Here is a 27,369-nt window from a genome sequence, read left to right as displayed (position 1 = left end):
GGATCCCTCTCTGATGGGGTGTTCTTTCTGTGGCTGGCTATGCCCACAGACCAGTACAAAGCAGTCACAAAGCAGAGGATCAGAAGCAGCATGTCTAACAGTTGCTGTTAAGATCTTTGTAAGCAGATACTTACTACAGTATTCCTTTTACTTTCTATCTGACATACCTAAGAAATTCCCTGAATATCTCAGCGATGTTAATGATTTGCAAAGGCATTAATAACTATCATAGTGATGAACCACCCTATGTACATACCAGTTGCATTTTCAAGCATGAGGCTTCAGACCAGGAAAACTACTTATTTGTAAGAGACAACAGTAGAAGTCTCCTGCAAACAGGAGCCCTGTGTGCTCTGTGGCATGATAGGTCCAAAATTTGCAACTATCGCCCCCAAATTCTGAGGAAATTATTTATTTTACCACCATGAAATACCCTTCATTTCCAACCCTCCCACACTCAGATACACACACAACAACTATGGCTTATACTAGGAAATATTCATTGTACAGCAAAAATGCTGAATTCTGCGGTATCTTGGAAAAATACAAAATTCTCCAGCAGCATAGTCATGAAGTCCACAGGACCACGAGTGAGATGACAGGGGCAGTTCACACCACGGCTTCAGGCTTTTTGCAGACTCAGATAAACATAGGTTTACGCTCCGTTCAAATTTTCAAGGTTATCTTTGCAACCAGAAGGGCTGGGAAGTCAATTTGAAAACAAAACAAAACAAAAACACCACACACCCACAACCCTCAATGAAAGCTGAGATTCTGGAGTACAATTCTGTGGCATGGGGTAAATTCTGCAATCACAGAATCATGGCACAAACGGGACCCTGCCTATAAATATTGTGGCAAAAATTCCTTCTGATACTGTATTTGACACATGGCACTGGAAATGGTTACAGGCACTTTACAAAGGTGGCATGTCATTTACTGTGAGCTAGAGCAGTGGCTCTCAACCTTTCCAGACCACTGTACCCCTTTCAGGAGTCTGATTTGTCTTGTGTACCCACAAGTTTCACCTCACTTAAAACCTACTTGCTTACAAAATCAGACATAAAAATACAGAAGTGTCACAGCACACTATTCCTGACAAATTGCTTACTTTCTCCTTTTTACCATATAATTATAAAATAGATTGGAATATAAATATTGTACTTACATCTCAGTGTATAGTATATAGAGGAGTATAAACAAGTCATTGTCTGTATGAAATTTTAGTTTGTACTGACTTTGCTAATGCTTTTTATGTAGCCTGTTGTAAAACTAGGCAAATATGTAGATGAGTTGATGTACCCCCTGGAAGACCTCTGCGTATGCCCAGGGGTACACGTACCCATGGTTGAGAACCACTGAGCTAGATTGTGCCATCATGCTATGAGGCCATGCAAGAAGATAAGGGGAAGCAACACACCTGTCCCCAGTATGGCCATGTAGGACCAACTTGGATCATGACTCTGGTGCAGGAGCTGCAGGCTCCATACTCCCCTTGATCCACAGCTGCAAGGGGATGGGAAGTTTTCTATTGGCTATATAATTACTGTCCACATCACTAAACTAAAAAATGCTTCAAGTTATTGAAGACAAATTTGTTAGCATTTCATTTTCCATTTTAGAAAGGGCTGAGCAGTTTAAAACTTAATTGATCACGGTTTAGTACTTACATGTGATAAATTGGAAATATTTAATCATAGAACACTTGGTAGCTAAAGTTGTCAGACTTGATTTTGAAGTTGTATCTCCCCGTCTTCCGTTGGTATTGGAACACCAAAAGGGCCGCCGCTCCCAGCACAAAAACAAACACAGCAATGACGATGAGGATGATGGGCCCTACTCCTAGCCTAGATGCCGTCTCACTTTTTGCATCAGATGCTAGAGAAAGAACAAGGGAAAGTTTTGAATCCCTGGAATCTGTTCCTTCATTAAGAAGCCAACTTAGTGTTACAAGCTTGCATGCAATTTAGGACACATCAAGTAGCCCAATGCAGTGGTAAGAGCATGGCACTCTGATACATTGATTCGGTCCTCTTGGAAAGGTTATTCTCATGGCAATGTCTGTGCATTAGAGAAAATCCTGTCTTTAGATACTTGTGCAGAACCACTACTGACTGTGATGGGATATATGTACTCAAATTGGTATGGAGGATGTGGCTCTAGGCATTTTCTGTTCAAGTAATAATAATGATATATACATTTCTGAGCTAATGCCCTAGCTTCAGCATAACCCTGTAGGGAGAACGTTCTTTGATTTTAGTCCTGTCGTTCATCTGCAGTAATTAAGCATATTTGTAAAATTAATATGTTTACACCACATGAGATACTATTCATATTATTGGGGGGCAGGTACTAGTTAATGCCATGACAGGCAATAATTGCACTTAAAAAGAACATTCAGCATCATGTTGAGATGGGGTGTAGAGTAGTGAGCAAGGTCCAGCTTGTACACCAACTCCTACCTGCCCAACCCCCGGCACTCAGTCTCCATTTGATTGACTTTTGGCCACTCCATCCATTTCTAAGCCGTCTAACTTGTCAAGGACCCAGAAGCGGTGTAAATTAGACTGATCTCCACCCTAGTTTACACCTTATTCCAGTTCAACATGTAAATTGTGCCAACTTTTCCTCCCTTACAGCATCAGTAAAGTGGGTGTAAGGGAGCATAACAAACCTAACTTATATCACCTTACACAGCACATCTCTGAATTTGGCCCTCAGAGCCCAACATACTCTGCTCTAAAGGGAATCTAGTGTAATCACTGTACAAAAGCTGATTGCAGTATAAGACTTGAGCAGACTCAGAACATTACAGTTCAAATACCCATTACTTTCTGCAATTAATTCTACCTCCTCACTAGCACAAATAGTTGCACAGAACATGCCCCCACCCCCCAAGTGTATCACCATTACTGCATCCCAACAGGCAGAGATTGGCCCATAAAGTATCAGTAATTGTTACCCAGCTTCAACTGACCATCCTATTTCTCAGCCCCGGGGGTTTATGCCTTACAAGGAAGGTTTTCAAGTTCACCCATCAGTAAAACAGAATCTGTTAAAAAATTAGCTTGTGTTAACTTTTTTGTAGCCATCTACTCATTACTCACCAGTGGCTCTGCACAGAGGCCCCCAGGATGTTCTGTGTGTGGCAATAATTTCACCACTTTTCAGGGATCGAACATCTCGGCAGCTCTGTAACAATTACAAAACCCTGATCATTTATAATATAAACATATGTAATATATTTGAAGTCTTGTAATGACTCCTCTAAAGAACGAAGAATTTATGCTGATTTACTGAAGGCAGTACCGGAGCTTTTTTTTTTATTTCCCAACGCTAACCTTTGTTACAAAACTGAAAAAGATCAGAGAACAGTACTGAAAAAAAAATATATCAACTTATCAGAACACTGAAAAGAAACTTCTGTGGACAGGCCCTTGGGACAAAGCAGGTTGTGTTGTCTATTTAAAAAAAAAAAAAGTCTACAGGAGAATGTCTATCAAAATTTTCTTTAAGCAATACGGTGTGTGTACTACTAAGTTTTCTCCAGCACTCTTAGGGTATGTAAGAAGGATCTGCAAAATAAGCCAAAGCACACTACATGGCCTTCAGCATCCTTTTTTAACAGCATTGCTCATTATATTTATTATTATTATGAATCATAATAATTTGTATTGTGTTGCCACCTGAAGGTCTCAGTCAGGATAAGACTATCCCTCTCCTGAAAAGTTTACAGTCTAGTTTGAAGCAAGATGCAACATGTGAACTTAATAAACAAAAGGAAGAAATGGACAGTAGGGGTAAGTAAGGCTTTGTTTACATGGGAGAGTTTTACCAGTTATACCAGTATAACTATATCACTGTAGTTATACTGGCATAACTCCACTTGTTGATACACTTATTCCAGTATAACAGTGGCTTTCTCCTGCCTACCTTGAAACCTTTCCAAAGCCACATAAATGAAACAAACAAAAACACCAAAAAGCCACTCTTGTTCTAGAATTAGAGTATCCACATGGGTTGTTATACAGGTATAACTATATCAGTTTAATTTCACATCATAGCAACAGGTATAACTTTCCTGTGTAGACAAGCCCTAAAATAAGAACATGTGGTTACATAGGTAGCTACTGTGCAATTTCATGGTTCCAAATCGCTGTAACATTTTTTGCTCCGATTTGTTATTGTGCTGCTGGCTATGCCTGATGTTACTGTCTTGACTTTGTCCTACTATGTTTTTCTCCCAAACTACTCTTTTCTGTTCCAGATTTAAAAGAACCAAGACTCATCTACCAAAAAACTGGGGAGTGACAAGAAGAGGTGAAAGAATAGGTGAGTTCCAATCTTTTAGGCAATAATCCAGGCCTCAGATCAGCTCTGAAGTGAGCAAATATTCCTGGAGGCAGAAGGTGGGTCAAGTATGAGGATATTGTGAGCCTTCACTTTCACGCTTCCCTAACTCGTTCTCTCACTTAAGTCACGTAGTGTTGGATGACGCTTTGCCATCCGACCCACATAAGGAGCAGCACAGGAATAGGGCAGGGACCAAACCTGGACTCAAAGTTACAGTTCAATCCTTGCTTTTCCCTTGCTCCATGGGGCGCTTGCCCTTTTCCTATCATAGCTCTATTCCCCTAGGTGCCAGCTGACGCATGGTCGGGGAAGAGCCCAGGCTTCAACTGCTCCCCACCCACCTGTTTGTAGCAGCTGCTCTTCCTTGCTGCACAGGGCCTGGATATGTGGAGCCCCACAGAGGAGAAAGAGGGCTCCTTATTCCCCTTACTCCCAGGGAGGAACATGCAGGCACGCTGACAAATAACCCCACAATAAAGCAGATTGGTCTACTATTGGAGACCCAGTCCTGCGCTCCAATTTCCCCGTGGCTCTTTGTGATCCTTCATGCACCCTCACTCTGGCATTTGGAGTGGTTCCCAGTGCCCTACGCATGCTCTGGGCATCCCCAATGGTTTTCAAGTGCCTGTCATGTCACTATTCTACTTTCTTTTGTGGGCTTCAACAACTCCTCTGGTTTCCCAAAAGTTCCCCTCACTGGATTTGCCGGATGCGGTCTAGTGCCTTCTGTGCTTATTATTTTAATTTAAATCCAATAAAAATATACTAAACTCACTACATTGTCATATGGGATACATTTTGCTTGGGATAAGGGATGATACGGTTTTCCTCTTTAAATTAATAAAGTTTCTAAATCCTACAAGAAAGATGTAAAAGGGGTCCCAGTAATTAGTTGCTGTATCGTGCTAGACATTAATTTAGAATCAGCTACAAACTGGGGCCTAATTTTGATCTCACTTGCAAACCAGGAGCAACTCCAATGAAGTCAATGAAATTACATCAGCATAAAGCCAGTGTAACTGAAATCAGAATATGGTCCTCAATTAACATACTCTCTACCCCAATCTATATAATTAAAGATGTTAAAATCAGATCTATCACTATTCCTTGTAGCTTCTATTAGGCCTTTGCTCAGTGCATTGATGTTAACTTTTACCCTTTGTTTGCAGTCCTTCGGCCAATTTTCTATCCATGCGATAGTGCTCATATTCAAGCCAATGTGAACTAAATATGCAAGTAATATTTTGAGAGGCATTGTACTGAATGCTTTGCTAAATCAAGATACATTACATCAACTGCATTCTTTTTATGCATTAACTCTGCAATGGGATCAAAAAAACAACCACACACATTGGAGATGGAGACATTCTGTTAGGTCATCTAGAGCATCCATACCCAGTACTTTAAACTGGACCTGTATGAGGCGATCTAATAAACTGAGACTATTATACTAAATGCAGGATATTACAGAAACAAAGAAGCTGAAGATAGAAGAAAGCTAGTTGATCTCCTAGTCCATCCATTGTTGGCCAATGCAGGATTGTTCTCTACAATGCATTTTTAAGGCTTTGCCCAGCCTAGTTTGTCTGGCGTTACCTGTGCTTTATAAAGGGACACAGTGCTAAAGACATCGGACTGAGAATTGGGAGACCTGGTTCTATTTCAGGCTCTGCTGCTGACCAGCTGTGTGACCTTGGGCAACCAACAAGGTCAGCTCCCAGACTACTGCACTGGGCAGCACAGCATGGGGAGGAGGTGACCAGCCCTCTGTGGAGAAAGAAGTGGTTCAGGACCATTTAGAAAAGCTGGACGTGCACAAGTCCATGGGGCCGGATGCGCTGCATCCGAGGGTGCTAAAGGAGTTGGCGGACGTGATTGCAGAGCCATTGGCCATTATCTTTGAAAACTCATGGCGACTGGGGGAGGTCCCGGATGACTGGAAAAAGGCTAATGCAGTGCCCATCTTTAAAAAAGGGAAGGAGGAGGATCCGGGGAACTACAGGCCAGTCAGCCTCACCTCAGTCAATGGAAAAATCATGGAGCAGGTCCTCAAGGAATCAATTTTGAAGCACTTAAAGGAGAGGAAAGGGATCAGGAACAGTCAGCATGGACTCACCAAGGACAAGTCATGCCTGACCAACCTAATTGCTTTCTGTGGTGTGATAACTGGCTCTGTGGATGAGAGGAGAGCAGTGGACGTGTTATTCCTTGACTTTAGCAAAGTTTTTGATACAGTCTCCCACAGTATTCTTGCCAGCAAGTTAAAGAAGTATGGGCTGGATGAACGTACTATAAGGTGGATAGAAAGCTGGCTAGATCGTCGGGCTCAACAGGTAGGGATCAATGGTTCCATGTCTAGTTGGCAGCTGGTATCAAGCGGAGTGCCCCAAGGGTCGGTCCTGGGACCGTTTTTGTTCAATAACTTCATTAACGATCTGGAGGATGGCGTGGACTGCACCCTCGGCAAGTTTGCAGATGACACTAAACTGGGGGGGGAGTGGTAGATGCGCTGGAGGATACGGATAGGATACAGAGGGACCTAGACAAATTAGAGGATTGGGTCAAAAGAAATCTGATGAGGTTCAACAAGGACAAGTGCAGAGTCCTGCACTTAGGACGGAAGAATCCCATGCACTGCTACAGACTAGGGACCGCGTGGCCAGGCAGTAGTTCTACAGAAAAGGACATAGGGGTTACAGTGGACGAGAAGCTGGATATGAGTTGACAGTGTGCCCTCGTTGCCAAGAAGGCTAACGGCATTTTGGGCTGTATAAGTAGGGGCATTGCCAGCAGATTGAGGGATGTGATCATTCCCCTCTATTTGACATTGGTGAGGCCTCATCTGGAGTACTGTGTCCAGTTTTGGGCCCCACACTACAAGAAGGATGTGGAAAAACTGGAAAGAGTCCAGCGGAGGGCAACAAAAATGATTAGGGGGCTGGAGCACATGACTTATGAGGAGAGGCTGAGGGAACTGGGATTGTTTAGTCTGCAGAAGAGAAGAATGAGGGGGGATTTGATAGCTGCTTTCAACTACCTGAAAGGGGGTTACAAAGAGGATGGATCTAGACTGTTCTCAGTGGCACCAGATGACAGAACAAGGAGTAATGGTCTCAAGTTGCAGTGAGGGAGGTTTAGGTTGGATATTAGGAAAAACTTTTTCACGAGGGTGGTGAAGCACTGGAATGGGTTACCTAGGGAGGTGGTGGAATCTTTAAGGTCAGGCTTGACAAAGCCCTGGCTGGGATGATTTAGTTGGGGATTGATCCTGCTACGAGCAGAGGGTTGGACTAGATGACCTCCTGAGGTCCCTTCCAACCCTGATATTCTATGATTCTAAGTCATATCCTCTCTCTGTGCCTCTGCTTCCTCTCTGTAAAATGGGGACAGTGACATGTACCCCATCCTTGTGGGACACTGAGATCCGGGGATTAAACATGCTCTATACAAGCTAAGTATGTCTGTCATACATTCATGCTCCTTGATGCTCATGATTCCATTGTCCTCTAGATGTTGATCCAAATTCAGTCCTCATATGAATAGATGCAACTCTGCCCCCCATCATCTCTTAGTATTTGTTCCATTATGTTATTAGGAGTTGAAGTTCTATGGTTTGAATACTTACCTGAATATGAGTTTTGCGGTACTTTAAATATTCAAAATTATATTCGTGTCAAACCTAGAGCCCTCCTTCCATCTGTCACTCAAATTTCCTGTCCCTCTTTTCCTTTTTCCCTGGACAAAGCTCTATAATTGGAGACAGGAAAAGGTTTTCTTCCTCCTGCTATCCATTCCTGATCTTCTAGGAGGAGTCATTTGATTTATACTGAGACCAAGTGGAGCAATTTAGAGCAGGAGGGAACTATTAAATAATGGACAAATACCTAATGAAAACATTGTGTCACCACAGAGAAGATCTTTAGCCAAAATAAAATAAAATAATAATAATTCCTTTTATCTACGGTAAAAAGAGAGCCCTAATTTATCTTGTCTTCACGAGCAGCAAATTATAAGTGCTGTTCACATACCTGGAACTAAAAAGAGACAATGTGATAATTTTTGGATGTAGTCAGAAGATAATATCTGTGCCCAACTTTACCAGAATACTGTTCACTATATTTTTTTAAGTGCTTTTGAAAAGGTGCTGGATTGACAGCCCTAGAAACCAGGGAACTTGGGCAACAACAGTGTAAGCTTCCTCAGACTGTGCCCAAACCCTAATCTGGGGAAATAATCACTGGGCAAGAAAAGATAGAGCCGTCTCCTTGACCATTCCAACTTTGGCTTTTCTGATGAGACCGCACCCTTATCAGCTAGTTGACTGTTTTTTAGTCTGTGGAACCTGTCCACTAGTATTTGTATTGAGATCACCTGCTCATTTCACGTTTTTTTCCCCAGTCACCCCCAGAGCCATCCAGTTTCCCAGCCTTGATACCATTTTTTATTTATGTTCCATGCTTCAGCTGAAGGATAGGGAATGGAAAGAGAAAAAGATTGAGGCTTACATGTGGCTATATTATTTCCCCACTTCACACTGCTGTGAGTTGAAAAATGAAGGAAAATGGAGAAGAGAAGTTTAAAGGATACCATCACCTTTCGGAAGCATATTATCCCTTCATTTTCCAGGTACAGCACTGTTGGTCATATGTCACATAGAAAGTTAAATGTAAGGAGCAAACCCCTTACCATCTTACAGGTGCTTTCAGGAGTTTCCACACAAATACGAATTTTGCAGTGTAGGTAAACCACAGAGTTGTTGACAAAGGAAAAGATTTTCAGCTTAAACTGAGCTTTTCTTGAATTTCCATTTTCAATCATGGTGGTGTAGGTCTCTGGGACTGGGCAGCTAAAAGAGAATAGGAAGACACACAAAATAACTAGAGCTATAGGCACTATACCCCAGTAACAGCACCTTGTGGTTCTGTTTATAAGCTTCCTCTGAAAATCCTTATCTAGATATTCCGTGGCGTGTTCTCCAGTATAGACACTGGTGGCAGTGTTCTGAGTGTTGGTTTGTCCCTAGGATAGAACACCACTGAACACAAAAGCCTGAGTACACAGGGGATTCAGAGGTGAGTATTTAGTGAGATTCTTCAACTTCAGCATTGGAGAAAAAACAAAAACAAATTGAAGTCTGAGATGCCTGAAGGCAGAAGATGAAGTGGGTGTCACACAATACTGAATATTTTACACACAACACAGTAGTTTGACACAGTAAACTAACCCAGTCATGCCCACAGCACCATTTGATCCGGGTTCAAATGTCCTGCTACATATAAGAATTAATTCTGACTTTTGGAAGGGTGGTGCTGGTGAAGCAATCCCATTCTTCAGAAATTAAATAGGATTTTTTAATATTTTCTTTTCAGCTCCTAAAGTGAGGTTCTACTTTTAAAGCTATCTTTGTAAACATATATCATAGGTTCTCCATCTTTATTGTCTCTCCACTATTTCCATATCAGATGGGCCTAGGTTACTATTAAATATTTTCATTCAAACTGCCACCCCTCCAAAATAATCCTGGACTTTGAGGATTTACGTCTCCACTGCAATAAAAGACCCACGGCATGGCCAAGGCCGGCCCGAGTCAGCTGACTTGGGCTCGCAGGGTTCAGTCTGCAGGGCTAAAAATGGCTGAGTAGATGTTCGGGCTTGGACTGGAGTCCAGATGCTGAAAGCTCAGGAGGCAGGTGAGGCTCAGAGCCTGGGATCCAGCCCAAGCCCAAATATCTATGCTGCTATTTTTAGCCCTGCACCCTGAGCCCTACAAGGCCAAATCAGCTGAGTTGGGCGGAGACTCAATGCCGCAGGATTTTTATTGCAGTGTAGATGTAACCTGAGTGTCATCTCGGGCTCTCTCCTGCTTTCTCATACACATCACCAGTAACAAAGGTACTGCAAGCCAGGTGAGGTCCTTAGTTTCACTTGTTCAACCACTGTCTTAAAATTATGTCCTAGTAGCCTATTCTGCTTCACAAATCAGGCTACCATACTCTACTTCATATGAAGATTCTGAATGTTCTTCAAGGATCACCCCATGTACAGCATACAGCAATAATCTAACTTCAAGGCCATAAAGGCATGCATGCCTTTGGCAATGGCTGCATTAGAAAAATCTATGGTGCAGCCATTTCTTTTGCACTATTGACTACCAAAGCCACCTACGCCTCCAGGACCAATCAGAAATCAAAGAGTAGACCTACACTGAACATCTCCTTTACAAATATTAGGGGGAGGCAACAGCCTTCCCAGACTCTCTTTTAAAATGTCTGAAGTTAAGTATTTGGCTTTGAAAAGAACAAGGACTCATTGAGGGCACATAAAAAGTACATTAAAAAGATAGGGTATTAATAGCCATCTTCAGCTCATAGAAAGGTTCCTCAAGTTCAGGGACCACATTGCTAGACAGCTTGCACATGCCTATGTCACTTCTAATGGTAATGCTGTACCTGTTGTTAATAAAACCAAATGAGAGATGATCCACTGAATTACTCGTTGGAGTTGCCCAGCACTCAGTGACGACCACCTTGAGCCTGCTGTCTCCTTTTTGAATTCCCACCTCAATCAGTATATCATCAGTGACAGAGACACTGAAATTTTGGGGGATTGAAGAGTTTCCAACAAACAATTGCATCTCAGTTATAAAATCTCCAGATCCCTGTAAATCCTCAAAAAAGGTATAAACCCTGAAAAGACAATAAGCCGCTTTTAAAGATTATAGATTTGATTATAGTGTTTTTACAGGTCACAAATATGATTCCTGTTTCTCTAGCACATGTGCACTACAGTAGGGAGGAAAAATCTGTAGTCCAGCATATCGTTAGGATTTCAAGAGGAAAGGGTGGTTGTTTGCTGCAATCCAGGCCCTTGGGGTAGTGTGGAAGAAGGCATGGAGAAGACTCTGGGAGGCTACAAAGGTGGAAGTTATTGGCAATATGAGCAGACAGCGTAGTGATGACAGTGATTTAAAATGGGAACAGGAGTATATTACCAAAGCTCTGAACAAGAAGCTTGAGCCTGATGCAAAGAACAAGAGGAAGTCAGTGAAGGGATTTGAAGAGGGAGTGATGGGGTCAGAACGGTAAATGAGCAAGACTTTTTGATGCAGCTTTTTGGACACACTGCAAGAGAGTGTGAGGGTGGGGGGGAAACATGGATGCCAGAGGAGGTGATTGAAGTAATCAAGGCAAGAAATGACCAAAGTCCAGATGAGCAGTTTTGTTGTAGGAATGGAGAGGAAAGGATGGGTTTTGGAGCTGTATAGGAAAGAAAGTGAGAGGATTTGGTGACGGCCTGGGTGTGGTGGAAAGAAAGAGAGAAGTGGTCCATCTGAGGAAGGGATGAGGCTCATTGGCAAGACAATGTGATGAAGTCTGGGCTGTCATTTCTTGTGCTCTGCCCATTCTATAGATATAAACAGAGGCTCTCACTCTATAGTGTTGCTAACCTGGAGCCTTTCACAAGAACTAAATTTGCATTACATTTTTTTTTAAAGGTCATCACGTAAGTTTGTGGATTTTAAAAATAATCATCATTATCGTCATCATAATGCATAGCAATTACACAGCACTGTACGTTCATTCATTCATTCCCAGAGGCAGTTATTTTGCTGATGGGGAATACGACTTGCCCATGACCACACAAGGAACCAGTGACACAGCTGGGATTACAGCACAGGAATTTCTGATTTCTCAAGCTTGTGCACATGCCACAAGAATACACCTTAGAAGACTAAATTCCCCCCCCCCTCCTCTCCCCCCACACACAGTGCCAAACATTACAACTTAGAAGTTGGGTGAGTTTTTATTTACCCTTCTGAACTGTATCCAGATGAAGTCAAGAGATTGTTCTGAAACACACAATGGATTGGACAGACAATCTTCAAATTGTGGATAACTCCCTGAGAGGAGTTGTCATTCCGAAGTATTGTTTTCACAATAGTCTTAGTCAGATTCTGGAACAGAAAAAGGAGAGAGAGATACTTTATCAACCTTCATGTTTCTGAGAACACCTTAGTCCCACTAGTCAGCTACCTCTGGTAATTTTAAGTAATACCTCAGGAATTCTGTATACAACTGGCCATGAAAACCAAAACCATCAGCATCTACTAGTTTTGTCATTATGGGGCTAGCAAATGAAAACAAGTTTGTTGTTCTCATCTTAGTACATATTGTTCACTGCTCCATAAAACATCCATACCATTTGTATGACCAGGGCTTTTTATTCCACATTGTCCTGTCTAGACCAGTGGGTCTCAAACTTATTTGATCAGGCCCCCCTTCTTTGTGTCTGTAGTCATTTATGCCCCCCTCCCAAGTACATATACCACCACCAGGATCTGAAGGCAGAGCTGAAAGCAGCGGCTGCTGGCCGGGCGCCCAGCTCTGAAGGCACTGCCGTGCCAGGAGCAGCACAGAAGTAAGAGTGGCAATGTGAAAAGTGATCGTTATCACTTTTCACAGCAGATTTAGCTCCCGATTGGCGCCCTTACTTCTGCACTGCTGCTACAATCCTGGGGCGGACAGCTGCAGACCTGCCACCCTAGTACTAACAGCCGGAGCCCCACTGCCTCCAGGTGAGGGGTTGGCGGGGGAGGGGCAAGGAGACCCCAATCCCAGGTGGTGGGGCTTCAGCTCTCAGCCCAGGGGCAGTGGGCCTCCGTCTGTCCCCTTTATATTCACCTCCACAGATGTGCACAGCCCTTCTGCACTAGCCCCACCACCTGCGGCTGAGAGCCAGAGATCTTCAAAAAATAAATACTGTAAATAAAAAACACATGGCTCGTGCTTCCCTTGACACATTCCCGCACCTCCTTTGGGAGGCCCGCCTCATAGTTTGGGAACCATTGAGTCTAGACCAATCAGTACAGTCTTGTTTGGATTACTTATTCATTTACATATTACATTAAACGTATTTCATTCAGACCCCAAATTTTAAATATGCTACAGATTTGTGTACTGGCAGTGAGAAGTTAACAGAAGAAACTGGGGAGGGAACAACACTCAAGGCTGTTGGAACCCAGGAGGGTAGCAAATGGGTTTTATTGTGGGGGGTGCAATGAGGGTTTTGGTGTTGAGGATACAATCTTTACTTCCCTCCTCCTTACTCCCCAAGTAGAAGCGGAAGTGATTTTACTTTGGGAAAGTGGGATTGAATTCTTTGTTCACCGTTTCAGGAAACCCTGATGGTAACAGGCTGCACCCCCAAGCTCAATCTCTGCCACTGCACTCTACAATGACAAGTACATTAGCCGGGTGTTTCCTTCATCTGTTCAGGTGACTTACACTTTGTACTTTAGTTCCACATTCATCCCACGCTGTCCACAGCACCACACGAGTGTCGTTGCTGAAGCTCACGTTGCAGTGAGGCTCCCCAAGATAGAGTGCAGATTCTGGGATAGATTCCTGCTGCAGAAATATCTTCTGAATGGAAATGACAATCTTCTCAATCTCACAGAACACTCTCACTGCATCCTTTATGGATATCCCCTGGGAAGATTTAGTGAGTGGTGAGGTAGTGACGTGTGGTGAGCTACGGGCATTCGACACAGACGCTATGGAGGCACGCAGCATTGCTGTGCTAGAAAACATAGTATCCTCTTCAGCTTTGGTTTTAGCAGCAGCTGAATCCTCTGTAGCAGGTGAAAACACAGGAGCTGAAGTATGTGGATGTGTTACAGGTAAACCTGTGCCGCCTACATGTTTGCCATGTGCAGTTGTAGGGCCATGGCTAAGAGGAAATGCTATGGAGCAATAAAAATAAAGGGATTGTAAATTACAGATTCAAATTTGATTTCTTAAGAATACTCAAATGAAAAAAAACATTATCAGGAAACTTTCAGTCACTGGTAGAAAAACCAACTACAGAAACAGTTTCTCCTCCCTTGGTGTTCACACCTCAACTGCTAGCAGAGCACCTCACCCTCCCTGATTGAACTAACCTCGTTATCTCCACATTGATATATACCTGCCTCTGGAGATTTCCATTACTTGCATCTGAAGAAGTGAGGTTCTTACCCACGAAAGCTTATGCTCCCAGTACTTCTGTTAGTCTCAAAGGTGCCACAGGACCCTCTGTTGCTTTTGGTAGAAAAACTGCTGCTCTTCTTAACTGGTCATGTGTAATTACCTCAAAATACACTACTGCTTTTTTTCTTAATTAAAAATAAAGACACCAGTAAGAAAAGACCAAAGATTCCATTTCTCTCTGGCTGCAATAATTTACACACTCACAATGTGTATGTGTTCCCAATGTCTCTTGGGGGCCAGATTTTCAAAATAGCTCACCTCCCATTTAGGCATCAAAATAAGTGGCCGTAAGGGTCACAATAGGAGCTACTGGATGCGGAACACTTTTGAAAATCAGGCCCTTATTTTTGTCCCTAAATGAGAGCTGAGCTCTTTGTAAAATGTGGCTCCAGCTGTGAGCGCTGGGCACATGAAAATCTGACCCTGGCCTGAGTTTTTTGGAGAATCTGGTTCTTGTTGCCCCTTCAGCACAATAGTATTACAGCAGGTCGGTACTGTCTATAGACATATATAAGGAGCTTTACTGGGGAAGTTAGCAAATGTATGTCAGTAGTAGTTTTTTACTGGAGAGAGAGAGGGAGGAAAGAAGGTAGGAGGGTGATAGTCTGGGTACTGAACACCAAACTCCTTTCCCTCAGCCCCTTTTCTATCACAGGTTTTTGGGTTACCTGTTAGATTACCCTATGATACTTTAATGATACTCACAGCACTACTCTGCACCCATCTTTGTAATGTAATCTTTTAACCAATGTAATGATCTACATTCACATAACTAATACAGGGTTTGTTTTGAATAGTGTGGATTTTACTTTGCAATATTTTACTGAATTATATGCACAAATAGCATGTATTCTCCAATCCAAATTTAAAAAAATATATATTTCCTAAGAAACTATTTTCATATCTTCTGAGAATGTCCTAAATTGAAAAATCACTGATCTCATGGCAGGAAAAAGGATCCGGGACTTATTTCAGAAATGTCTTTCCCAAATCATTATAATCACAGTGCTAAGAAAATGTCCTGATTTACTGAAACCTAACAAAGGTAGGCATCTATTTACAATACTTGAGACTTCAGCCAATACACACAGTTCATCACTATGGTAACAAAAACAAATACAATCCATACAAAAGTGGTTCAAAAGAACTGAGAAACTGAAAGACCTATTTTAGGTGAACAAATAAATTATTTGAGGAAAAGTGGCATGAGTTGGATGCATTAACTAAAGACAAATCAATGAGTTATAACATCAGTATTTATCAATACTATAACCCATAACATAAACTGCTTCCATTCTGATTTAGTCTCTTATCTTGTATCTCTGATGTCCTATCTATTACTGCTCATGAAAGAAAATAACTGGTACTCTCAACAATTCTGTTTACCTTTAAGGGGGAAAATAAGAAAAGAGAAATCATTGTTTAAAAAAAAAAGGATGAACTGGGCCCATTAAATGTTCATACAGTAAACTTTTATGATAAAGCAAAAGTATAATAAATGCAATTAAATATAACAGAAATATGCAAAATACACTGAAATAGACATATTTTTCAGTAGCATGTGGTTGAACACATTGAGCCAAAGTCATCCCTAGTATACCTCCATGGACCAAAGTGGAGTTCCACCAGAAGTGGATGTAACCAAATGATTTTATGAAGACACCATCATTATAATTTCAAATAAATCACTAGGTAATGAAAAACAATATTGCCTTCACAGTTTCTCCCAGGCCTCTCTGAATCGAGATCAGCAAATCCTTCATTACAGCTGCATTGATAGCTCCCATATGTGTTCTGGCATGATGCATCCGGGGAACAGTCATTATCTTCTCTTTCGCACTCATCATAATCTGTTGGGGTTTGGAGTTTGGGGTTTTTTATTAAAAAAAAGAAGAAAAAATAAAGAGAGAGAGAGATAGAGTGTATTAATGGCATTGTGATTATTCCTTAACTGGAACTATCATCATGGTACCCTGGACACTAGTTCTCATGTTGTTTATCTGGGAGACAGTAACACACACAGTCCGGAAGCTGCTGATGCTAGAATACTCAATGCCGGAAGGTCAGAGTTAGCAAGAGCCTCCAGCGGCACTGCTGGCAGCTGATAATGGGAGGGCAGATCCCCCTGACCCCTTCCCCTCGGCACACCCAATTAATTCTCCCATCCCCAAAAACTGATAGCTGTCACAAGGGACTACTCCCAAACAGACTCTCCCACCCTACAGACTCAACACTCTTAAGAGGGAAGTGGGTGGTTGGTAATTTAAAGAATATTTGGAGCTGGTTGAAAAACAGGCCAAAAAAGTTTGGGAAAGTTTCATCAAATTTGTTTTCCCATTCTTCGGCCAAAATTTAGAATTTCAAGGACAAATATTTGTTACAAATTTCAATTTTTGTACAGGTTCTACTTAGGATTGTGTATAAATGGAAACACAGCCACAGGTGGGTTTCAAATTTCCCACTTGTGACTCTCACTAACCACACCACTATAGGTGGCTCGTGTTAACTCTGTCCCTGAAACCCCTCAGACTAATGCCAGTTTCAGGGGGCATATATAACCCTGTTCTCAATGAAGTGCTACCATGATATGGACATTCTTTTATTATTAATGAGACACGTGTTGCTGGTTGTGGTGAAGGTGGAGAAAAGGCACCACCATGTGGTCAACAGCATGGATTTCTGTGCCTTATGTAAATCAAACTCTGTGCCATAGGAGAACATGTATTTTGTTTTTACATGCAGGAGATTTAAAATGAGTGTTCACAGCCAAAAATGGGCACTAAAAATCCAAAGAGATATAGAAATATCCAACCTGCACTCAGCTTTTGTAGACTTGCGGTGCACTACTTTCAGAGAAGAAACACTAAGGGCCATCTACCGCAGTGTGCAGATTGAAATGTAACTGAGAGTATCAGAAGTGTGGAATTGCTGAAGACCGTTATTAACAACTCAATATGAGTGTTTAGGCAGAACATATCTCAGTACGAACCAGAGTTGGAGAAGGATGTCTTTAGGAAGGAGCAAAGAAAGTTACAGGAGACTGTGGTTCATTTATTCTAACCAAATGAAAGATGGGGGCAAATAATAACAGATTGACCTTTTCTAATTACTTTGGGACAGATTTTGCCACGTCTACTCACATGAGTAGCACTCTACTCTCAAGTAGTCCCACTGAAATGTGAGTTAGGCTGGTAGAATCTGGCCCTTGGAAAACAATAACTTGATGAACAGTATGCAGCATGGCTTTATAAAGGACACAGAATGTTTGACAAAACCGATAGCCTTCTTTGATAAACAATTGTAAGTGTGGCAGGCAAGGAGAATGCACCAGATGAAATAAATCTATTTTAGTAAAGTTTTCCATACTGTCCTGCCTGCAATTCTAATTGAGAGGTTAGAACAATATTATTTGGATAAGCATGTTGTGGTGTAGATACTAAACTTGCTGATGTGTCATCAGCAGAAGGATTAGAAATGATTTTATACAGAGACATCAATTTGAGGAGCTCTATAAAAAAGGATTCTACTGCAGTCTATCAATGGACTGGTCTTATTTATCTTCTTTATCAATGTTCTATAAGAAGAAGGAAACTGTACAATAACTAGTGGCCCTGGTTAAACCAAACTGAGGGTCTACATCTGAGCCCTGCTACACCACATATCTCACTATATCTTTTGAAGTTCTCTGAAAGAGCTCGTGGGCTGAACTGGCAGAAGTTCTAAGGAAAAGATAATGGGATTTTCATCCAGCACTCTCACAGATGCTGTACTCTCTAAATCACAAACAAAAAGACAGGTTTTATCCTGTTGCTAGTTTTGAAAAATTACAGTGATATAAAACTGCACCTTACCACGTATGGAGAGGCTGGTGTTGTCAACTGTAAAATAGGAACTATTTTTAAAGACATCATGAAAATCTGTGGAAAGGTTGTGGATATCCAAGTCTTTTGCAGTCAGTAAATCGAAACCTACCACTATGCTTCCATTAGTAATACTGGTTATCAGCATTTTTATCAAACCAAGATCCATTTCCCGAAGACGGTTAAGAGGCAGAGATTTCCGTACCTGTGATCAAAATATAATGCATGTGAAGATGGGCAGACAGTATGAATTAAATTATATACTGTGACTCAGAATGCCCAAACATTATGCATAACTACCGTGCTTCATGTTCAGGACAGAGACAGCAGAAAATGGGCTTTTATTTAACTACTGAATTTTCCGAATACCGCTGTTTGGCTCAAATATGTATTTAACTGTGAATATAAAACACAGGAATGATTCAGCTCAGGGTATACACAGAAGGAGGTAGGCATAGATATTGGCAGGGGTCCCTGGTAACACTTAACCTGCCAAGGAGAGAGATTCCATTGGTGCAATTCAGTCTCAATGCTCCTTCCATCAAGGGGCCTTTAAGGAGACAGTGCAGCCCAATACTAAGAGGCTTTGGCTACAGAGACAGCATGGGCAGAGTGGGCATCTCTGCAGCAGTATCTGCCAACAATCTCCTCTGGAACCTCAACCCTATCTTACAGATGCTCCTGCAACACAAACCCTAAGTGAATGTAGCAGCCATACCACCCCCTGCCCTCCCTCAGGGTGGATCTCCATGGAGGGCAAGCCTGGTACAGAAAGTTCCTCTACGTATTATTAAGAGTAAATCTGGCCTCCATCTGTACCCAATGATCAAATCAAAGGGGAAATAGAAAAACAGTTTCTCATGCTTTCAGTATCTCCATGCAGCCTCAGCCCAGACTAACTCAAAAATGTTTCACAGGAGTCTTCCATGGGGAGTCTTGCACTATCGCTGCAGATCCTAACTGCCACCTGGACATACGTCCCAGGCTCCCACATTTCCCTGACAGCCTTGTGGCCAGGCCAGAAAATAACTCTAAAATAATCTGAATGTGAATATTTAGCCTCAGAGCACCTCAATTAGGGCAGTTGATCATGACTAATTATAATAAACACTTAATCGATATGCAAATGTTCTGGAATTTATCTTGGGCTGAAAAGAGAAAATACAGCCTTTCCCAGTGACTATTGAACCTCCACAATCACTAGGCTATAGCAACAACCTTTTGTACTACTTTGGATAGAAGGATGGTCTTGTGTCCACAGGACTGGAATTCATAGTTCTACTTCTGGCTGTGCCGCTGATTTGCTGCACGTGTTTGGACAAGCTGTTCCACCTTTCTGTGCCTTAGCTTCCCTACATATTCCACGTAGGATAATATTGACCTGTGTCTCAAGCTCTAGATAGGCTATGAGGCTGAAAATTAATTAACTTTGAATAGCATGTTGAGATCATTGGATGGAAAGCACTATGTGAATGCAATGCTTTACTACTGATACTACCACATGGTTAAAGAGTTTGAACACCAGTAACAAGAGAGAGCAGACAATACATCCAATTTATTTCCTCTACTAATTTAGATGTAAATTGAGATGACCCATCCCAACCACACTGAGTTCCAGAGGAGGAGCCTACAACAATAATACAGAGTTTCTGAGAGAGGCTGTAAGTTTTGTGCTGAGGAAAACTGGTAAAACCACTATCCATCACATAACTTTAACTACAAAGATATGAAAGTCAGCTAGTTTGATAATATTTTATGTATCTATCATAGATTAAAAACCTTTCACAATATATGTGCAAAGGATGTGCAGAACGAATATGGGAGAGAAACACTGTAAACTGTTGACATAGCCTTATCTCTCTTTAAAGTTTGACTGCTGAGTAAACTGCTGTTTCTATCTGCCTGTCAGACACTTCTAATATTCCACTACTGCAATATCTAGATGCACTGAATTTGTCCATAAAGGGCCCTATTTTCCTCTCGTCCTTGCTTCAGAAGCTGATAATAGTATCCCTGGTGTTTCTTTCCCCCCGCCTGTATTCTTTTCTGATTTTGACCATCACTTGCTTTGTCATGTCTGAATTCAGACTGTGAGGTCTCAGTGGCACTTATTTGTGTCAGTGAATCCTAGGATTTTTTCACATTTGGAAATAAACTTACACCAAAATTTTCAAATCTGAATACCTAAAATTAGGCTTCACATTCTACAGTGAGGTACCTTGTTATAATCAGTTCTCTATTGTCAGGGCCGGCTCCAGGCACCAGCCCAGCAAGCAGGTGCTTGGGGCGGCCAAGGGGAAGGGGTGGCACGTCGGGCTCTTCGGCGGCGGGTCCCTCTCGGAGGGAAGCACCTGCCACCGATTACCACCGAAGAAGAAACCGGCGCGGTGGAGCTGAACCCGGAATGCCGCCGATCTCAATTGCAATCGCGGCTTTTTTTTTTCCCGCCACTTGAGGCGGCAAAATCCCTGGAGCCGGTCCTGTCTATCGTTGTTATTTATTTCACAGTAGCAAATGTGGAAAGAAGCTCATAGCCTCACTGTGCTAGGTGCTGTGCAAACAGAGTGAGACACAGTCCCTACTTCAATGAGCTTACACTCGAAGACAACAAGACAGACAAACGCTGGGACAAACCTAAGACATGCACTGTCCTCCTGATGCACGTACATCACTCCCATTAGCTTCAAATGAGAACGCCAAGAGGAGGAAATATCCAAAGTTTTAGAACTTGAGGTTTCATTGCTTGAGGGATGATTACCCTGCTTGTGCACATCTACTCCTGCTAGCTCTCCTCAAGCTAGAACGAGTATGACTAGCAATGTAGTTGCAGTAGCATGGGTAGTGGCAGTGGAGGCATGGTTGAGTTGTGCTGACTACTGAACTACCAATTTCAGGTGGGACTGTACTTGGCATGGTTAAGCCATGCCTCTGCTGCTACTGTCCACTCAACCATGGCTGCACTGCTATTTATAATCACGCTAACTCAAGTATGTGTATGTGAGCAAGGGAATCACCCCTCTAACTCATGGCATAGACAGTCTCAGAATAATAATTCTTGCCCTTTGCTTGCAAGATCCTCTATTTAAATTCCCTCATTCCTATATCATAGAATCTTAGACCTGGAAGGGACCTCGAGAGGTCATCTAGTCCAGTCCCCTGCACTCATGGCAGGACTAAGTATTATCTAGATCATCCCTGACAGCTGTTTGTCTAACCTGCTCTTAAAAATCTCCAATGGAGATTTCACAACCTCCCTAGGCAATTTGTTCCAGAGCTTAACCACTCTGACAGTTCGGAAGTTTTTCCTAATGTCCAACCTAAACCACCCTTGCTGCAAGTTAAGCCCATTGTTTCTTGTCCTATCCTCAGAGGTTAAGGAGAACAATTTTTCTCCCTCCTCCTTGTAACCTTTTACGTACTTGAAAACTGTTATGTCCCCTCTCAGTCTTCTCTTCTCCAGACTAAACAAACCCATTTTTTTCCAATCTTCCCTCATAGTTCATGGTTTCTAGACCTTTAATCATTTTTGTCACTCTTCTCTGGGTTCTCTCTAATTTGTCCACATCCTTCCTGAAATGTGGCGCCCTGAACTGGACACAGTACTTCAGTTGATGCCAAATTAGCGCAGAGTAGAGCAGAAGAATTACTTCTCGTGTCTTGCTTACAACACTTCTGCTAATACATCCCAGAATGATGTTTGCTTTTTTTGGAACAGTGTTACACTGATGGCTCATATTTAGCTTGTGGTCCACTCTGACCCCCAGATCCCTTTCTGCAGTACTCCTTCCTAGGCAGTCATTTCCCATTTTGTATGTGTGCAACTGATTGTTCCTTCCTAAGTGGAGTACTTCACATTTGTCCTTATTGAATTTCATCCTATTTACTTCAGATCATTTCTCCAGTTTGTCCAGATCATTTTGAATTATAATCCTATCCTCCAAAGTACTTGCAACCCCTCCCAGCTTGGTATCGTCCGCAAACTTTATAAGTGGACTTTCTATACCATTATCTAACTCATTGATGAAGATATTTGAACAGAATCAGACCCAGAATCGGACCCCACTTGTTATGTCCTTCCAGCATGGCTGTGAACCACTGATAACTACTCTCTGGGAATGGTTTTCCAACCACTTTTGCACCCACCTTATAGTAGCTCCATCTAGGTTGCATTTCCCTAGTTTATGAGACGGTCATGTGAGACAGTATCAAAAGCTTTACTAAAGTCAAGATATAGCACATCTACCACTTCCCTCTCATCCACAAGACTTGTTACCCTGTCAAAGAAAGCTATCAGGTTGGTTTGACACAATTTGTTCTCAGATCATGTCAAACCATCAAGCTCTTGATCAAGCTCTCAAGTGAGCAGCATTTCATAGATCAATGTTTGCGAGGTAGACAAAGAGCAGCTTTCCTATGTTCAGGCTATTTCTCCATTAAGGGCTAGATTGGGAAAGGCACGGCCACGAGTAAGTGGCAGCACACAGCTGTGCTGTCCAGGACAGCCACAATTCCTTCCCTACTCCCCCCTTGCTCCTGGGCCAGTGGAGTAAACTGACATTTTACAGGGTGCAGCTTCTCCCCTCCCATTAGTCCAGCTCTGCTCTCCAATGCATTGGGGGTAGAGACAGGCTTCACCCATTCCCCACCTACTTGCTCTTGGGAAGAAATATCCAGGGTGCCACACCAGACCTGGACTCAAAATCCAAGAAAGTCTTACTTGGCCAAACAGTGGGGTGGGGCCTTTCTCCCCTTTACTTTGAAACATCATGAAAGAGAAGGCTAGATTTTGGCCTTAAATTTTTATCTTTCATATTTGTTGTCTGAATTACAGCCATTAAGTATGTCTGCAATCTTCCCTTGGACCTTCCTCAGCATTCAACAATATTCCCTTCTCACAATTAGCATTGTTTTGTGGACTCCATTTTAATGGAGGGTTTTTTTATTTTATTTTATTCAGAGCTAAGCACCTGGAAAACATTATAGTTATGTTCACATCATAGTTAGCCACTAGGTGACACTACTAGCCTCTCTCTTCAGATTACTGAATGACTTAACAATGCCCTACCATTAAAATAATGTGTGATAAAAGCGGGAGGCAGAGGGAGCTCCATGGTATATAAAAGGAAAGGAAATTTCTTTCTCTGACTTTTTAAAAGAAATAATTATATTAAAAAAGAAAATCCATCCCTCTACTTTGAGGTTTTACTACCAGGAAATAAATCTAGCTATAATACCTTCAGTCTTCTTAGCATATGCGCAGCATGCCTCAGGTGGCATGCAAACAGATTCATCACTGAATTTGGTCTGCTGGTTAGATTAGGGTACAAAGTAAACACCTGGAACTCCTAAATAGAACAGGTAAAGGATATGCCTACACTGCAAGTGAAGGTGTCATTGTAGCACGGGTAGGCATATCCATGATAGCTTTAATCTAGCTACCATAGGTAACAACAGTAGCGTAGATGTGGTGGCATAGGATTCAGCACAGGCTAGCTATCCAAGTAATAGCCCTCTGGGGACAATGGGTATGTACTGGGTCGGCTAGCCCACCCTGAAGTCCATGCCACTGGGTTTTCACTACTATTGTTACCTGTGCTACCTAGATGAAAGCTAGCACAGCTGTGCTACAATTACACCTTCACTTGCAGTACAGTACATTGAAAGGTAAAAAGGAAAAGGCACATTAGTGCCAAAAGGAGAGTTACAAGAGAGGAGGAAAACACTGGCAAACTAACAGCTACAACATGAGATGGGAACCCCCTTTAGTAAAGTAAGAAAACCAGGAGGGAGATAAACCCAAAGTTAAGAAGTAGCCCTCATGGAGGAGCCAGGGGAAGCCAGGCTGAAATGCTAGTGAAATTAAAGGAGCCTCAGTAACGTGGCTGGAGGTTTAGTGCTGTTGAGGGGTAAGAGACAGAAATCGGTTCAGAGTGGAGTGGCTGTCTGTGTGGAAGGCAGTAGTAATTTCTGAAGGGTGCTGGTTAGAGATAATAGCCACCCTGCCAATAGATCCAGGGCAAAATGCTAGCAATACAGGCAGTAGCTAATCTGGGCACTTCTAGACACATATGTAGGGAGCCCTGTTGAGCAGGGAAGAATTAGAATTGCAATGAAACCCTGGAGACTGATAATAAAATGAGTAAGAGGCTATTTTAACAGAATAGGCTATTGCTATTTAGGATGGTGTGTACGAATCCTTCCCACCTCCCGCTCTGCCCCCCATTGCTGCTGTCTTCACCTACTGCATTTTCAGATGGGGCCAACTGGAAGAAAAGTGCAACCTAGTGCAGCACTAATAGACTTGAGTCCACATCACGCAAACCACCCCCACAACTGACACTAACTGCCATCCTTCTTGGCAGTCTCAGAGAGGCTGAGGAACATGCCCAGAGACAGAATTACCCTCTCACTCCCAGTGACAATTCCTCCAAGCCAGGGCCAAAGGTTGCTCTACAGCACCCTGCCTCTGTTTTCCCCCTCTTCAGAGCCCTTTAAGAACACACTCAGTTCAAAGATAGTTGAAACAATCCCCTCCCAAGGTCCAATTTATTGAGTACTAAGGGTAACTGCAACATCCTGCTCTTTTTGTACTGGAATTGCCAGATTCCTCTCAGGTGGGGCTCATCCGTAATCAGGGTTGGCTTAACCCCAGGCTCTTCAGCCCATGGGGCAAGCCACCTTGTTACAAAGTGCATTGGCAGGACAGCAGGGGGAAGCTAGCTTGGACATTGACAGTGCAATCTGTCAATTCAGGCTTTTACATCTTGCTTTTCTCCACACTGTAACATGAACAGGATTTCAGTCTCCAGCACTGTCAATCTAGCACCTCTATGAAGCACTACATTCATTTTTTAAAATATGGTGATTTTTACAAATAAGTAAATATATGTGGATTGCGAAGACATAATTCCATAAAACAGATTTAAGGAAACCTTCTGGCAAAGCTTACTTAACTGGGGCTTGAGCCTGCTCTTAAAATCAGTGGGACTTTTCCCATTTACTTTAATGGGATCAAGGTCTGGCCCTTACATCCCGAAAAGAAGATTGTAAAGATTTTCCAGACTCTCTCTTCTTTGACAGATAGGAACACAAGAATTGTCATAAGACACTATCAGGAGGAAGAGTATTTTGCCTCGGGCAGTGGCTTATGTCCAATGGTTTCACAGATGGATGGGAAAGACTCCATAATACACCTGGCCAGTAGTATTGTTAGAAGGAACAATTATTTCCTTATTTTCACAGGTGATCAACTTAAGCCTAAAGCATGAGTGTTGGGTAACTGTGTGACCTAGCTTACATTGCTATCAGTCTTACTTTAATTCCGCTACCTAATCTTTTTAAAGATAAGCTACTTACATCAATGATTTTCTGGAGCAGAGAAGTTGATTGTATGCGGTATAAAGATAAAATATTTCATTTTATCCATTTTAATAAAATATGAAAGGGACAGGGACTGGGACAAGGCCTTGATTAAGGTTCTAATATCCAAAATAGCCTGAAACATATAACAATGCTGAATAAGAAGGAGGTCAGTGGATGCTTGCTGCATTTTTACTTTGCATGAGCATGTCACTTTCATTTTACGGCTGTTGAACAGGTATTGCTAGGATTTGTCAGCCTGAGGCCTAAACAGCTTCAAGAAAGCTGGGACCCATTGACTGCACATAGGGAAGGTGTAAACTAGCAACAGTGGGAAGTTATTTTATACCTTACACATTCTCTCTCTATCAAAATTCTCCTGTGTTTTCATGCTGCATAGAGCATTCTTCACTTTCTATCCTGAACTCTTCCTGGGCATGGTTAAACTGTTGCCACTTTACATCCCAGAGATGGCTGTATTTCAGGGATACTTAAAGTGCTTTGCTGTCTTTGGATGAAAAGCTCTAGAATGGTCATCACAAATTTATCATTGTCAGTATTAATCTCCCTAGCAATGTATGAGTAATGTAGACTTGTGAGAGGAGACAGACAGCTGGAACATGTCCATTGGTTTTCCAATGTAAAGGGACCTGGGTGTTTGTGGAATAAATGTGAAAAGGAACAACAAAGACAAACAATTGATGGATTAGCCAAAAAATAAGAAAAGGAGGGTGGTACCTCCAAAGGAAGTCCCTCTGAATTACAAGACTGTTAAAGGAAATAAATAGATCTTCCAAGGCAATTTGATATTCTGTGCCCTAATTAAATGTGATATTAAAGCTGACTTAATAAAGGGTGGGAGAAATAGGTTGTAAAATTAGGGGATATGAAACAGGATAATAATAAAAATCTCTACTATATCAGACATGAGTGGATCTGAGAAAAGACAACAACAGTATTAAATTGCATTGATATAGTGCCTTGCAGTCCAAAGATCTCTAAGTGCTTCACAAATATTCATTAGCCCCTCAAAACACGCCTATGAATGAGGTTTGCTTGATTATCCCCATGTTACTGATGGGGAAATTGAGGCACAGAGAGCCAGGAATAAACTCCCAAACTTCTGATTCCTGGGCTCATGCTGTAACCACTGCACCATGCTTCCTCTTTTTTCTAATGTAATCAGTGGGTCTCAATTCATTTAGGTATATGGGGATACAGGTGTGGCACATGTATCGGCCAATCATATTCCTCATTTTATGAAGCCCATGTACAAATAATGACCATTTTAAATCAACTTACTTCACCAAGAAACAGCTGTGTAAAGTTATGATACTCTTCACTACTTGCATTGTTCAAGCCTGCAGTGTATTTCACATTTGTTATTCTTACTGATCCATTCAGTTTTTGAACAGCTGCAAAATCAGAAAACAGTTATTTAGAAGAATGTGATTCACAGACCATTGGTGTTCTGCAGAAAGCTGTCTGGCACATGGTGTAGGTATTCCTCCTAGTTTCTACCTGCTGAATTGGGTCAAACTAATGTAAATAATTTCCCAGTGTTACTTTCCCACAGAAGCAACTGCTGTAATTGCTACAGAGACGTCACGAGCCTATGAATGGGAAGAGAGGAGATCCACAAGACATGATTTGTATCAATTGTACCATTCCATGCCAGCCTCAAGTGCTGACTTTATACCACTATTAAATTTGCAGTCGTTGTCAGCCCATTGTTTTCTACCTGTCCTCACATCCAACAGCTGCCACTA

The 27,369-nt window shown here is 42.1% G+C and overlaps 1 protein-coding gene across 6 annotated transcripts in view; it reads right to left on the bottom strand.

The window, feature by feature from the left end:
* UMODL1 (uromodulin like 1) overlaps nt 1–27,369 on the bottom strand; it is a 96,687-nt gene that overhangs the window by 3,349 nt on the left and 65,969 nt on the right. For 5 of the 6 annotated variants that reach the window (XM_065577706.1, XM_065577743.1, XM_065577728.1 and 2 more), the window contains 9 exons: nt 26,903–27,015; nt 18,233–18,446; nt 16,094–16,231; nt 13,638–14,095; nt 12,165–12,307; nt 10,803–11,039; nt 9,040–9,199; nt 3,108–3,192; nt 1,671–1,878 (listed from right to left, as the gene is read on the bottom strand). In XM_065577706.1, coding sequence (XP_065433778.1) covers nt 1,691–1,878; nt 3,108–3,192; nt 9,040–9,199; nt 10,803–11,039; nt 12,165–12,307; nt 13,638–14,095; nt 16,094–16,231; nt 18,233–18,446; nt 26,903–27,015 — 1,736 coding nt within the window. In that variant the 3' untranslated portion in view covers nt 1,671–1,690. The remainder of the gene's footprint in view (nt 1–1,670; nt 1,879–3,107; nt 3,193–9,039; nt 9,200–10,802; nt 11,040–12,164; nt 12,308–13,637; nt 14,096–16,093; nt 16,232–18,232; nt 18,447–26,902; nt 27,016–27,369) is intronic. The other variant, XM_065577737.1, reaches the window with a different exon arrangement.

The sequence above is a fragment of the Chrysemys picta genome, chromosome 1 (assembly GCF_011386835.1).
Source record: "Chrysemys picta bellii isolate R12L10 chromosome 1, ASM1138683v2, whole genome shotgun sequence".
Lineage (NCBI taxonomy): Eukaryota > Metazoa > Chordata > Testudines > Emydidae > Chrysemys > Chrysemys picta.
The sequence above is the reverse complement of the archived record's forward strand: the minus strand, read 5'-3'. Positions and strand labels throughout refer to the sequence as shown.